Here is a 13,698-nt window from a genome sequence, read left to right as displayed (position 1 = left end):
GACATAAATTTATTTTGAAAATGGAGTTTATATATATCATCATCGTAATCTTAATGGAGTCTAGAAAAGTCGGCAGAAAACGTTAAGTCATATAGAGCCGTGTAGGAATAGAGTCTCAAGACCCCCATATATATGAAGGTCTCTTTCTAGTCCTACGAGTTTACGGTTCTTATTACTTTAATCTTTTTTGTCTGCATTATATTGGTTTCGTTTTGCACGGAAATGATTAAATCTTTATTTGCGTCGGTGTGCTAGTTGTTAAATTTCTCGGCATGATATGATCCGGAAGTCTTATTTGATAACGGATACGATCAGGGATGGAGCCAGAAATGAGAGGTTATGGGGCGAATTTTTTTTCCGGAGTAACTAATATATTGTTATAATTGAAAATATATTAAATAAATTAATAGAAGTTATTTTTAACAATTTCAATGTACAAATATACTTGAATTCACGTATCTGAATTCATAATTATTGTAAATATCATAAGTTTTAGTACTATATTTATAAAATTTATATATTTTTGAGGGGGGCGAAATTTAAAAATAACGATATTTAGATACTAATTATATAAATATATAATTTTTTTCCGTAAATTTTAATACTAATTTTATAATTATACTGTGGTTTGGGGTGGCGGCCGCACCCGCCTGCCATCCCTTGTCTCCGTCCCCGGATACGATGGTTGGGATAACACAGTGATAAAGATTCATTCATGTTTCACGGATTGAATCCATGATCCAAACGGGCATTTAATTTGATAACGGATTTCAACGGATACGAGGGTCGGGATAGCACTGTGACAACGATTTATTCGTGTTTCTTATACTCGGTTCAATTCTCGTTTATCCCGAAATTTGTTAAAATACGTACAGACCAATAAGCCTGATTACAGATGAGTTATTGGTTCAATTCTCGTTTATCCCAAAATTTGTTAAAATTTCGAACTTTTTACAAGCCGAACCGTAAATATCCGAAATCGATCAAAAGTTGAAATTTGACATATTGGTGTGACACTAAAAGGATGAGTTACTACTAGGCAACTGGGTAGCAGACAATAAGGAACAAAAGACAGTAAGGAAGTTGTAACAGCAGCTAGAAAGGGGCTAGTAAGCTTTGGGATTGAAGATTCATATTCATGTTTAATTAAAAAAAATCTACTTTTTTATTAATTTATAGTAGCACGCAGCATTAGTTTAATTTAGACCGCTTCTGCTCCTACAATCTCTGACTGAATTTGTATAATAATATTACTACCCACTTTACAAGTTTCCATGACCCGAACAGCCCATCATTCTTGTTCTTCATTGACTATAATTAAATAAATAAATAAATATGTGAATAAATAGAAAGTGTGCTCAGGAGAGAGAAGCTCTGCTTACACTAATTTTGATAGTTTTAGCAAGAAATGTGTGTGTGTGAGACAGTTGTCTGGTTTGTATTACGAAACCGATAATCGAATCTTTATTCAGTGAATAAAACTCTCGTCTCAGTTGTGTTGTTTGTATTACGAATTGATAATCGAATTTTTAGGTATTCACCAAAACAGCTCTCATCTCGTTTCACATTTTAGGTATTCACTAAAGAAAACTCTCGTCTCGTTTCAGCTGTGTAGTTTATATTACAAAATCAATAATTTAACCGTCTATTATTCAGTTTTGTTCGGTGAACAAACCCCATGTTCCAACCGAGTGATTTGTATTATGAAGTCGATAATCAAATTCTTTAGTCTTCAGTGAACAAAACTCTCATTCCAGTTGTGTGGTTTGTATTACGAAACCGATAATCGAATCTTTTAGTATCCAGTGAACAAAACTCCCGCTCGTAACAAACTCTCGTTCCAACTGCGGGTTTGTATTATGAAACCGATAATCTTTTTAGTATCCAGTGAACAAAACTACCGCTCGTAATAAACTCTCATTCCAACTGCAGATTTGTATTATGAAACCGATAATTTTGTTAATATCCAGTGAACAAAACTCCCGATCGTAACAAACTCGACACTTACTAGTAGGGTTGGAAGGGAGGTGCAAGGTTATGGGTTAAGAAATCAAGAAAACAAGATGTTTCCTATGAATAGAACAAGTATGTCTAAACAAGTAGGGTTGATAAGGGTACAAACTCAATAGGCCAATGCCCACATGTTTAATCAATCATCAATTCCACATTATCCCACTTCTTCACTCTTCTCAATTTCCCTTGAATTTTACTACTAATTTCACCCATATCCTCTCTCTGTCCTGTTTCACATGCTTAACTTAATTATACTAATTTCACGCATGCACATACTAATTATATATAACTCCCATCTCCTTCTGTCCAGTTCTTCTGATCTCCTCCTTCAAAAGGTCTTGGCCTTTTTGAATGTTTACAGACCTCAATCTACTAATCTTGTACACTTTCTTCCTTAACTTTGATGTTTTTTCCCTTAATTAAGGTATTATGAAGCTACATTTGCTGCCACCTTTTAAGTTTGCATGTGAAATTTTCAAGAATATATCCAGTTTTCTTGGGGGCCATAGATTCATATATAAATCATGTATGTAATGTCATCAGAACTTTATGTTTCTAGTAGGTCTTTAAACTTTAAGTTGTTCATTTGAATGTTGCAACATGGGGTGTAAACTCTTGTAGCTATTGCAATTTGCCATAGTTGATTGTCCATGTTGACGCATTTTACGGAACAGTCAAGTGTCTATTTGTTATCCGATATATCATTCATATTATTGAAATAACATTTTATAGAATGGAAAAGCAACTTCTAAATTCATTGTCCATGTTGACGCATTTTACGTAACAATCAAGTGTCTATTTGTTATCCGATATATCATTTAAATTATCGAAATGACATCTTATACAATGGAAAAGCAACTTCTAAAGAGTCCCTTAGGGTTCGATTCCTGACAAGTGAATGTTGTGAATATTTATTCGTCATAATTTTTAGTGGATAGATCTAATTAACACTAACTTTCTATTTGTTATCCGATATATCATTCAAATTATCGAAATAATATTTTATAAATGGGAAAAGCAACTTCTAAAGAGTCCGTGTTGGATTTCTGACAAGTGAATGTTGTAACTATTTAATTCGTCATAATTTTTCGGGCATATGTTTAACTCTAACTTTCTTTATAAACTCAGGGACCAACGTCGTTTAATACGTGAAAAATTATAGCATACGGATGATTTGCAGTAATCGCAATCACTTGACAGGGACCGGATTCCCCGAAAAAATAAAGTTACTAAAATTCAAATTCATGGAATTATCATTGTACTAATGTACAAAAACACATAAAGAGAGGTAGCTTTCACACTTACGTAGAGGAGAATATAGATAATTACTTCAGTGATACATACTAGGCAACTTTTGGACAAAAGATGATAAAGATGAGTAAAGGCATTCAACATATTCCTGAGCAAAAACACAACTAAACACTTAGATAAAAAGCATCAAGTTGTGTACTTGAGTAATAGTTTTTTCTAGTATTTAAGAAAAGACATCACTAGTTATCATTATTTGTGATGGTAATATATAACCTTTCGGTTTAGTCAAATGTTCTCCTATATTGTGAAAATCACTTATGCCTACCATTATGTTGTGCCATTCTAATTAACAACTACCAACCTAGTGTACTTCAAGGGCCAATGCCAATTTTCTCGTAATTTATCAGCCCCGGTATTGTCTCGAAATTTTATATCCGTCAACACAGATAAACATAACTTTTGCATATAACTGACGTGCATTATTTTTGCACGTAACATAAGTTTTACGTTTGAAATTTCTATAATATCTAAAAAAAATTCGTTCCAGAATGTTAGACGTGATCATCTTGAAATTTTATATCCGTCGATACAGACGGGCTTAACTTTTGCATATAATCGACGCTTAACACAAGTTCCATATTCGGAATTTGTATATACGCGATTTTTTTCATTCAAGAAAGTTGGACCTAATCATTTTGAAATTTTATATCCGTCAATGCAGACGGACTTAACTTTTGCATATAATCGGCGCTTAACACAAGTTTCGTATTCAAAATTTGTATATTACAAGATTTTTTTTTCAAGAAAGTTAATCTTTTTCGTTCAAAATTTGTATATTACGCTTAACATCACATTCGAAATTTACATATAACGTAAATCTTTTTCGTTCTCGAACGTTAGACCCTGTTGTCTTGAAATTTATATCCATCAATGCACACAGACTTAACTTTTGCATATAATTAACACTTAACACAAGTTTCGTGTTCAAAATTTGCATATTAAGCGATTTTTTTCATTCAAGAAAGTTTGATATTTCGAGCGAGATTTTAATATTAAATTTGAACCACCCTAAAGAGGATAATAAGAGGGTGTTGGGGCAAAGATTGAGCATGGTGGAGAGTGTCTCACGTGTGAAGAAGGCATAACAAAAAAAATAAATTTATGTAAAAAAATGTTTATAGTACATGCTTGGTTAGCACGCACCAGAAGGAGAGGCAATACAACTATTACTAGTCTTGTAGCTGAAACCTTTTGTATATATGTTTTGTGGCACACCTATTCCATTACATCTCTCTCTCTCTCTCCACCTCTCCCTCTCTCTCTCTCCCACTCTCTCCCAATCTCTCTCTCTCTCTCTCTCTCCTCTGTACTACATAATTTAAACACACACCTCTATATATATGTGAATATACTAGAGTGAGGAGAGCCAGATTCTTCCCTTCATTTTCTTGAAACAACTTTATTTCTTAAACCTAAGGCCAAAAGTACAAAATACAAAAATATTTTTATAGTAAAGAGAAGAAAAAATGGGAAGTGAGGGTGAGATGAAGCTATCAAAGTTTGGGAGAATTTGTGTGTTTTGTGGAAGTAGTCAAGGTAAAAAGAGTAGCTATCAGGATGCTGCTATTGAGCTTGGCCAAGAACTGGTACTTTTTTTACTGCCCTTTTGATTTTTTACAGCCCTTTAATCAAAATGTGTACTTTTTTGTTTGTAATGTGTCATTTGTGGTTATGTTTTGCATTTTTGTACTTTTCTTGGATTTTTGTTTGAAAAGATGAGTTTTTGGCTTGTGGGTTTTTTTAGTGGAGGCCTTTTTGTTGTGATTTGAGATGGGTTTTTTTTAATGTTTTTTAAGTTAATGAATATGGGATTTTAATGCAATGTGTTATGTCTGTTTGGAAGTAAGTTGATTCATGGGATTTTGCAGTTTTGATTTTTAAGTATTTTGTGAAGTTTTGAAAATGTCATGCAAATATCCTGATTTTGAAGATGATTGAAGCCTTTTATCAACCAGGGCTCCCTGTTTTTACTGTAATCAAGAATCTCTCTCTCTCTCTCTCTCCCTCTCTCTCTCTCTCCCCCTCCCTCTCTCTCCCTCCCTCAACAGTTTTTTTGTTTTGCTGTCATTAGCCCTTTTAATACTTGTTTGCTATATGTTCAATATGTGTATGTGTGTGTGTGTGACTGTGTGTGATATACATTAGTGGGAAAAAAATGGATATGGGCTGATTTGATTTGAGTGAAAATGAAGGTATCAAGAAACATTGATCTGGTGTATGGAGGGGGAAGCATTGGGCTAATGGGTTTGATTTCTCAGGCTGTTCATGATGGTGGTAGGCATGTTATTGGGTAAGCTTCCTTATGCAGTAATAGTATAGTATTATGTTTTTTCTCAAATTCCATTATTTACAATCTCAATAAGAATGTTCAAATGTTCTGTTGAGACCATTGTTTTTGTTATCCTCTAAAAACTCTGTTTTGTCATGCTCTGCAGGGTGATTCCCAAGACGCTCATGCCTCGAGAGGTATGTCTGTCCTGCTATGGTCAAGAAAGTCTTTGGCCTTTTAGTACCATTTTTTAGAGAAAAAATATAAGATTAAAAATATCATTGCAACACTATTATCTCCAGTTTGTTTGGATTGAGCTTTATTTGATGCTTGCCTTGTATAAAATTCTTGTTTGGTTACTATATAAACATATATGTGATCTTGACCATCTTTCTTTTCTTCTCCTCATTTGTTGGAGGATAGGAAGGGAAAAAGATGAAATATAAACTGCTATAAAAAGGGCTTGAAAATTTATGTATGTTCTTTGGAAAAAATGGTGTTTATAGCTGCTACAGGCATACTTATCCATTCAAAGCACTGTTGTGGTAGCTGTAGTTCTGAAGATTTTTTAAGCTCTCAAATGTTGTTGTAAAATTTATTTTTCAAAACAGTGTTTTATTACCTGTTCATCATGATTACAGTTCCTTTCTTGTGTTTTCTTGGCTTTTCCTTAGGTATATCTAATGTTTTTACATATGAGTATTTGCAATCCTGGGACATGAGCTGCTTGTCTATTATGTCTAGTTTTCTTGATTTTAGTTCTTGGACCAATCCACCTGCAACACTCATCATTGCTTCCCCTGCACAAGTTGCACAGGCACCTATACAAATATACTCTCTCTCTTGGTTTCTCTTCTGCTTATTTATTTTAATATTCTTGTGTTTTGTGTTCTGGTACTATTTGCAGTTAACTGGTGAAACAGTGGGGGAAGTGAAGGCAGTAGCAGATATGCACCAAAGGAAAGCTGAGATGGCTAGGCACTCAGATGCTTTTATTGCCTTGCCAGGTTAGTACAAGGCCTGCAATTTTCTCACTGTTTTTTTAACAATATATTAGGAAGATGAACACAAATAACTGTGGTGATTTTATATTTTCCATTTCTAGCATTGCTTATCTGTCTGCTCTTTGGTTCTTTTTGCAATCCACATATTTACCTTCCTTGAGAACTACATTGCCACTATAAAAAATAATTTTTCTAATCTTCTTGAAAAAGGCACTTCTATTTTAGTATTGGTAGATAGATATACTTTTCTACTGCTGTTTTTAAATTCTAAAACTGCATTTTTGTAAATGGTACATCCAAAAAAGGACTAAAACTCATTATTATATAGTTTTTGTCTTGGTCTTTTGAGTAGGCTGTATGTCCTTAACTGGTAAACCATTATCTACCATCTAGGCTAATGTAATATATATATAGTAAATAATAGTATTTTAGAAAATATAGCCAAAATTTTACTATGGCTCTTGTTACTTTATAGTGCCAAATATAGTCTCCCATTCTTCTATTGTGATTTGTGAAAGCAACTGCAGAGTTTCTTAAGTATCTCACACAAACCCCAAGACCCATCAATAGAAAGCAATCCTCCCAGCCTTAAATGTTGACTGATGACATACTGCACTGAATCCACAGAGTTTCTCATCCTGACTTACTCTGTCTCCATGATTAACATTAGTCAATACTCATACTTTTATGCCATAGTACCTATCTATTTTCATCCCTTTTATGGAAAAAGATACTAGTATTTCATTATATTTCCAAATTTATTGCCAACTATCACCATTGAACCTTTGGAAGGAAACAGGTGCTCATGATCACTCCTGCCAAGGCCTTCTCATAAGCATAGCATGGCATTATGACATGAGTGCATTTGAGAAGATTAAGCCTCTGATACAAGCAGAGGATGGGGGTATATATTCAATAAAGACCAACTTTGAATAATAATATTACAAGTGCTTGGACCTACTTTTACCAAAACTAGGCAGAAACATTAGTAGTTGATAGTTGATAGTCAATGTGGTAAAAGTAAAACTATTCTTAGTCAAGGTTAACTTGCAGGTGTATATCATCTTAACAGCCTAACCTTATGTTATAAATATAGGTTTCTTTTCAAATTGAACGTGTTGATGGCTTAATAATATTAACATATTAGATTAAATTGCATTTGCATATCAAGGCATGTGATATCAGATGAAATTTATGTGCATACAGGTGGTTATGGCACTCTGGAGGAACTCCTTGAAGTAATAACCTGGGCTCAACTTGGTATCCATGATAAACCGGTAAATTCACTGCATGTATTACACAAGTTTGAGGCTGTTGACGAGTCTGATGGACTCTTGAACTTCATTAAGTGCTAAAAGGATAAGACAATTGTTCATTTGGCAGGTGGGATTGCTCAATGTGGATGGATACTACAACTCTTTACTGTCATTTATCGACAAAGCTGTGGAAGAAGGGTTTATTAGCCCGAGTGCACGCCATATTATTGTATCTGCTCCAACAGCAAAGGTGTTGGTCAAGAAATTAGAGGTAATCTCTTGCCAAAAGTTAGAAAATGAAGTTAGATACAGAGAAGCTTATGTTTCAGCACATGTTCTAACTTTTTACTTACTAAGCACATCATACGCATTATGCAGTGTAATAAACTTGTATGGTCTAGACTCTAGACCACACAGAAACTTAGTGAACCAGTGTTTGTAATGTCATTCAGAACTACTCAATTTACTATATCTGGTAGAAGCTTGAGCCTTTCTTTTGTGTTTGTTTTGTAGGAGTACGTTCCCCGCCATGAGATAGCTGCTACTAAGTTGAACTGGGAGACAGAGCAGCTTGCCTACCCTCCTGCATACGATATCTCCTGATGAACTCGGGATGGCAGTAGAACAGTTTGGTAGATGAATGATATTTGGCAGCGAAGAAGCTAACTGAAGATTACTATTAGTTTTTACTGTTTGGAGATGGGAAATCGTTCTTTTTGTAAATTACTGCTAAATGACCTCAGTTAAAACTTAATTAGTACTCCATCCCATCTTGAAAGTTGTTTACTTCCAAATCATTGTAAGTATTAGTACTGATGCATATGAAATTTCCTACTGAATGGTTATCGAACTCAAGTTTCTTGATCCGCTAATCGCTATGTTCAATTATACCAAATTTTGATGATTCTCTTCCATATATGACCATGCATTCGAAGTCACAGAACATAAGCAGTCTCATGTTTGCTGTAAAAAAAATCTTGAGCTTGGGACCAAAAACTGAATGAAGCTCAAGTCAGGGTCCATCTCTTTGGAGTGTTCACTTGGATGTAACTATAATGGCATATGCTCTATATACTAATTGTCCTTCTCTGTTCCCCATTATTGTTATTCTTCCTAGTTTATATACTGAAGATGTTTGAAAAATTATGGCATTGCTATACTTATTTCTTGCCATTTTTCGGGTTCGGGTAGGGGCCTGTTCAATCCCTCTTGCATTTCTGAAAATGCAATAAGGAATGCATTATTATTGTTGTTGTTTGTTATTTCATTTTAGGAAGGAGATTATGAGAATGGGACCAGGAGTAGGGAAATGAGAAGAAACAACTAACAATGGGGGTGAAAGAAGCATGTGGGTGAGCATCAAGATATTGTTTGGCTTGGGACAATGATAGGTTGGCTTAGAACAATGGTCCCTGTGTTGATCTTGTTTGTGCACTACACATTCAAGCTGTTTGTAAAATTGACCCCAACCCAACTACAGGAATCTTTGGTGGTTTAAATATCCATATTCATGCACTTACATGTTACAATCTCTTCCGGAATTCAAACATGGAAAAAACTCACTAAAAAGAGTTGCAGCATATCATATGGAGAAGTTTTGAGATATTCAAAGTAAAATTAGGGTATTTTCTAACGAGGGATGGTCCGTATCAAACGTTTGTTAAGGATGTGTTATGCAACAAACACCTTCTCAGCTGTTGGATGGTTAAATCCCACGATTGTGATTAAAAAAATAGTCACCGGGATCGCGGACAATATCGGCAGTCCGGAGAAATTACCTTTTTGACCCCTAATCACGGGCTGCGGACATGGTCTGCGATTGGGACCTGAAATCGCGTTAATGCGGGGGGTCCATTTTCACTTAGCAAATAGAAATTTAATTCAGGTTCCAGCCGTAAATAATGTCCGCGGTCCGTGAACAAAAGGGTAATTTTTTTCGTCTCTCGGTTCCTATAGTTGTTTTTTTAATCACAACCGTTAAATGATTGATCCAACGACTAAAAACATGTTTGTTACATGACGGCTCAGGCAAACCGTTGCTAGGAACCTTCTCCCCTGTAATAATTTATAAGAGGCTACTAATGTGAGTAATCATGTGGAATGCAGGAAATAAACTCTGAAAAAACCCAAAAATTTATACATTTTGAGGAGATAAGTTAAATCAATTGAAATGTGACCCTCACTCTTCATTGTTTAATTCCTCACTTTTCACCTCTCTGAATGTTGGCCCTTAACGTGTAATGCACAGCACATTGTATATGGTAGTCTATGAACTATTCCTTGCAAAATCATAGCATACCATTCAACTTTTAATAAAATAATTATATTTAAAATAGCCAACAGAAACTGCATGCACATGGATATCTCAACTTCCACTTCACTTGCTTCCAGATTTTTAGTCTGCACTTGCTATATAAACCAGTCCTCCAACTCCTTCCTGTGAAATCGTCTCGAAAAAATATGGAACTCTGGTTTAGATGGTCTACAGCACTGCTCTTTCTGTTCATTAGCTGCACTGCAACTTCTCTCTTGGCTGATGCAGCAATTAAGACATATCAGTTTGATGTAAGTACATTAGCTTAAAGCTAACTGATATTTGGTCATTACTTATTAGTTCAAGTTTTCGAGTTTATTGGATTTGATCAACAGGTTCAAGTGAAGAACTTTAGCAGATTATGCCATGCAAAACCAATTGTTACAGTCAATGGGATGTTTCCAGGGCCTACTGTGTATGCTCGAGAAGGAGATCAGATTCTTGTAAACGTCACAAATTATGCACAATACAATCTGACAATCCATTGGTAAATATAATGTTTATGCAAGTACAGAAATTAGTCTGTCTCGGATTAAACTTTGGGAGCATGCATGCAGGCATGGTGTGAAACAATACCGCAATGGATGGGCTGATGGACCAGCATATATAACACAATGTCCGATCCAGACAGGGAACAGCTACACTTACAATACGACGGTTACAGGCCAAAGGGGAACCTTGTGGTGGCATGCACATATTTTGTGGCTAAGAGCAACTGTTTATGGTGCCATTGTTATTATGCCTAAGGAAGGAACTCCATTCCCATTCCCTCAGCCTTATCGCGAAGCCAACATAGTCTTGGGTTAGTTTTGCAAATAGCTAATGACAGGATCATCATCTTTGCTTTTCAAGTTTTTAAAATTCTGAATATTTATAGGAATGATCAAATTAAGTTAATTGATGATCACTTTGAGCCAAATTTGCAGTGAGTGGTCTACTTGAGTATTTTGGACGCAGTCAGTCACCTACTTGATATTTAACCCGATTAAAATTGTATCTTTGTGCAGGAGAATGGTGGAATGTTGATATCGAGAAAATGGTTGAGCAAGCCAGTAAGTTGGGAGTACCACCACAAAGGTCAGATGCTCATACCATCAATGGAAAACCAGGACCTCTTTTCCCATGTTCTGAGAAACGTAATTTCTAAATCTCCAACAAATTACATTACAAAATACACAATGATCTTCTAAATATCTTTTGAGTACCGACAAATGTCTTTGATTCTACTTATGTAGATACTTTTGCAATGGAAGTTGAGTCAGGGAAAACATACCTATTGAGGATCGTTAACGCTGCACTCAATGATGAACTCTTTTTTGCTATTGCTGGTCACACCTTGACAGTAGTAGAAATTGATGCCGTTTACACGAAACCCTTCACCACCAATGCCATTCTTATTGCACCTGGTCAGACCACTAATGTACTGGTAACATCTGACCAGTCTCCAGGCCGTTACTTCATGGAAGCAAGGCCTTTCATGGATGCACCGATAAATGTAGACAACACAACTGCCACAGCAATCTTACAATATGAAGGCATTCCAAATACTGTACTTCCTACCTTGCCTCAACTTCCAGCCCAAAACAACACCAACTTTGCATTAAATTATACAAGTAAACTTAAAAGCCTAAACACTCCACAATTTCCAGCAAATGTTCCTTTTAAGGTTGATCGACACCTGTTTTATACCGTTGGTCTTGGGCTAAACGCCTGTCCCAACTGCCTGAATGGAGCACAAGTAACAGCATCAATGAACAACATAACATTTGTGATGCCAAATACTGGACTCTTGCAAGCTCATTATTTCAACATTCCTGGTGTATTCAGGACCGATTTTCCAGACCGTCCCTTGCCCCGTTTCAACTATACAGGTGCACCACTCACAACTAATCTTGAAACTACCTTAGGCACCAGGTTAAGTAAGCTGAAGTTCAATTCTACTGTGGAATTGGTGTTGCAAGACACTAATCTCCTCACTGTCGAGTCTCATCCATTCCATCTTCATGGCTTCAACTTCTTTGTCATGGGAAGCGGTGTAGGAAACTATAACCCAATGAAAGACCCTGCTAAGTTTAACTTTGTTGATCCACCTGAGAGAAATACTGTTGGTGTTCCCACTGGAGGTTGGACTGCAATCAGGTTCAGAGCTGATAATCCAGGTAACCTACACACATGCACACACATTTAGTCTAGAAATCTCGAGGAACCTATGAACTGATATATTGAATTTGTTTTGATCTCATTAGGTATTTGGTTCATGCATTGTCATTTGGAAGTTCACATATTGTGGGGCATGAGTATGGCTTTTGTGGTTGAAAATGGAAAGTCTGCTGAAGAATCCATACTACCACCACCTAAAGATCTTCCTCCCTGCTAGTATTTGAGATTATAAATCCCTAGTTGTTCTGTCCTCCAGCTCTTGTGTTACATATTTTGTTTTTGGATTTGTTGAAGCAACAAAGCAAAAATTCTTTTTCAATAATGCAGTATAATCTTTGGTGATTGAAGAGATCACTTAGATTTTGTAATGCTCTTGACAAATTTGTTTTTGGGGTCTAAATGGGACCTTCAAGTGTACAATAAAATCTGATAAATGGAATATCAAGTTCAGTCCATGCTACTTGTGATCATGGGGTTACAATCCGGTTAACAGAAATAAAAATGAGAGACTCTAATCTACGTTTTTGTATTGAAATTTTATTCATGTTCCAATTAACCAACCAAGTAAAGCAATAAATAGGAATCAACCTGTCCAACAAAAGCACCATTTAAGTTAATAAACAAGAAATTTAAGCATAGATTAATCGAGAACTTTCAAAAGAAGCATTCTACATGTCATGCGCCTTTCATAACTCTAGTGAATTCGCTTTTGATGCATCCATACTAGGCTTCACTCCTGATTCAACCAGGCTTCACAAAGAAATGATGCATCTGTATCAGGCAATTAGGCTGTAACCACTAGCGCTTCTGAGTTAAACTCTATCGTCGTAGTTGGAAAGAGGGAAGACATGCATATTTCTGTTTCGAGGATTTCAACATTCTTCCTCTCATTCTCATCAGCTCAGAAAGAGGTCCATGTGTTTGATTCAAATAAATTATCATAAAATCCAGAAAATTATAAAACTTAACTAGATATGTTAATTTAATGAAAATGTGACCCTCACTTGTGAACATTTCATTGTTTGATTCCTCAATTTTCATAACTGTGTAATGCTATTGCACAGTGCTTTAAGAATAAATAAGAATAAGGAAATACATATCTTATGGTAGTCTATTTAACTTTAATAAAATAAAATTATTTAAAATAGCTTGCAAACTAATGTATTACAAATAGCCAACAGAAACTATATGGATATCTCAACTTCCAATTCACTTGCTTCCAAGCTTTGTTCAAAGTCTAGCAGTAGAGCAAAGCCTTCTACTTTTTGCTCATGTTTTACCTACTGTCCTTGTTTTCCTCTCAAGTCTTAACAAATTTTTAGTCTGTACTTGGTATATAAACCAAGCCCTCCAACTGCATTTAGCACACCA

At 35.4% G+C, this 13,698-nt stretch overlaps 2 protein-coding genes across 2 annotated transcripts; both read left to right on the top strand.

Moving 5' to 3' along the window:
- The first annotated feature begins 4,557 nt into the window (after positions 1–4,557).
- Positions 4,558–8,717, top strand: LOC141708981 (cytokinin riboside 5'-monophosphate phosphoribohydrolase LOG3-like). Its single transcript, XM_074512854.1, has 7 exons — positions 4,558–4,910; positions 5,517–5,614; positions 5,760–5,790; positions 6,501–6,600; positions 7,804–7,874; positions 7,981–8,124; positions 8,367–8,717. Exons 1-7 carry the CDS (start codon positions 4,791–4,793, stop codon positions 8,454–8,456), a joined length of 654 nt encoding a protein of 217 aa, XP_074368955.1. The 5' UTR covers positions 4,558–4,790; the 3' UTR covers positions 8,457–8,717.
- A 1,596-nt stretch (positions 8,718–10,313) lies between these two features.
- Positions 10,314–12,744, top strand: LOC141706443 (laccase-11-like). Its single transcript, XM_074509204.1, has 6 exons — positions 10,314–10,418; positions 10,503–10,654; positions 10,725–10,969; positions 11,175–11,303; positions 11,403–12,326; positions 12,414–12,744. Exons 1-6 carry the CDS (start codon positions 10,314–10,316, stop codon positions 12,542–12,544), a joined length of 1,686 nt encoding a protein of 561 aa, XP_074365305.1. The 3' UTR covers positions 12,545–12,744.
- The last annotated feature ends 954 nt before the right edge of the window (positions 12,745–13,698 follow it).

Source organism: Apium graveolens, chromosome 2 (assembly GCF_009905375.1).
Source record: "Apium graveolens cultivar Ventura chromosome 2, ASM990537v1, whole genome shotgun sequence".
In the NCBI taxonomy this organism is placed as follows: Eukaryota; Viridiplantae; Streptophyta; class Magnoliopsida; order Apiales; family Apiaceae; genus Apium; species Apium graveolens.
Note: the sequence above shows the minus strand (reverse complement) of the source record. Positions and strands in the feature narration are given on the sequence as shown.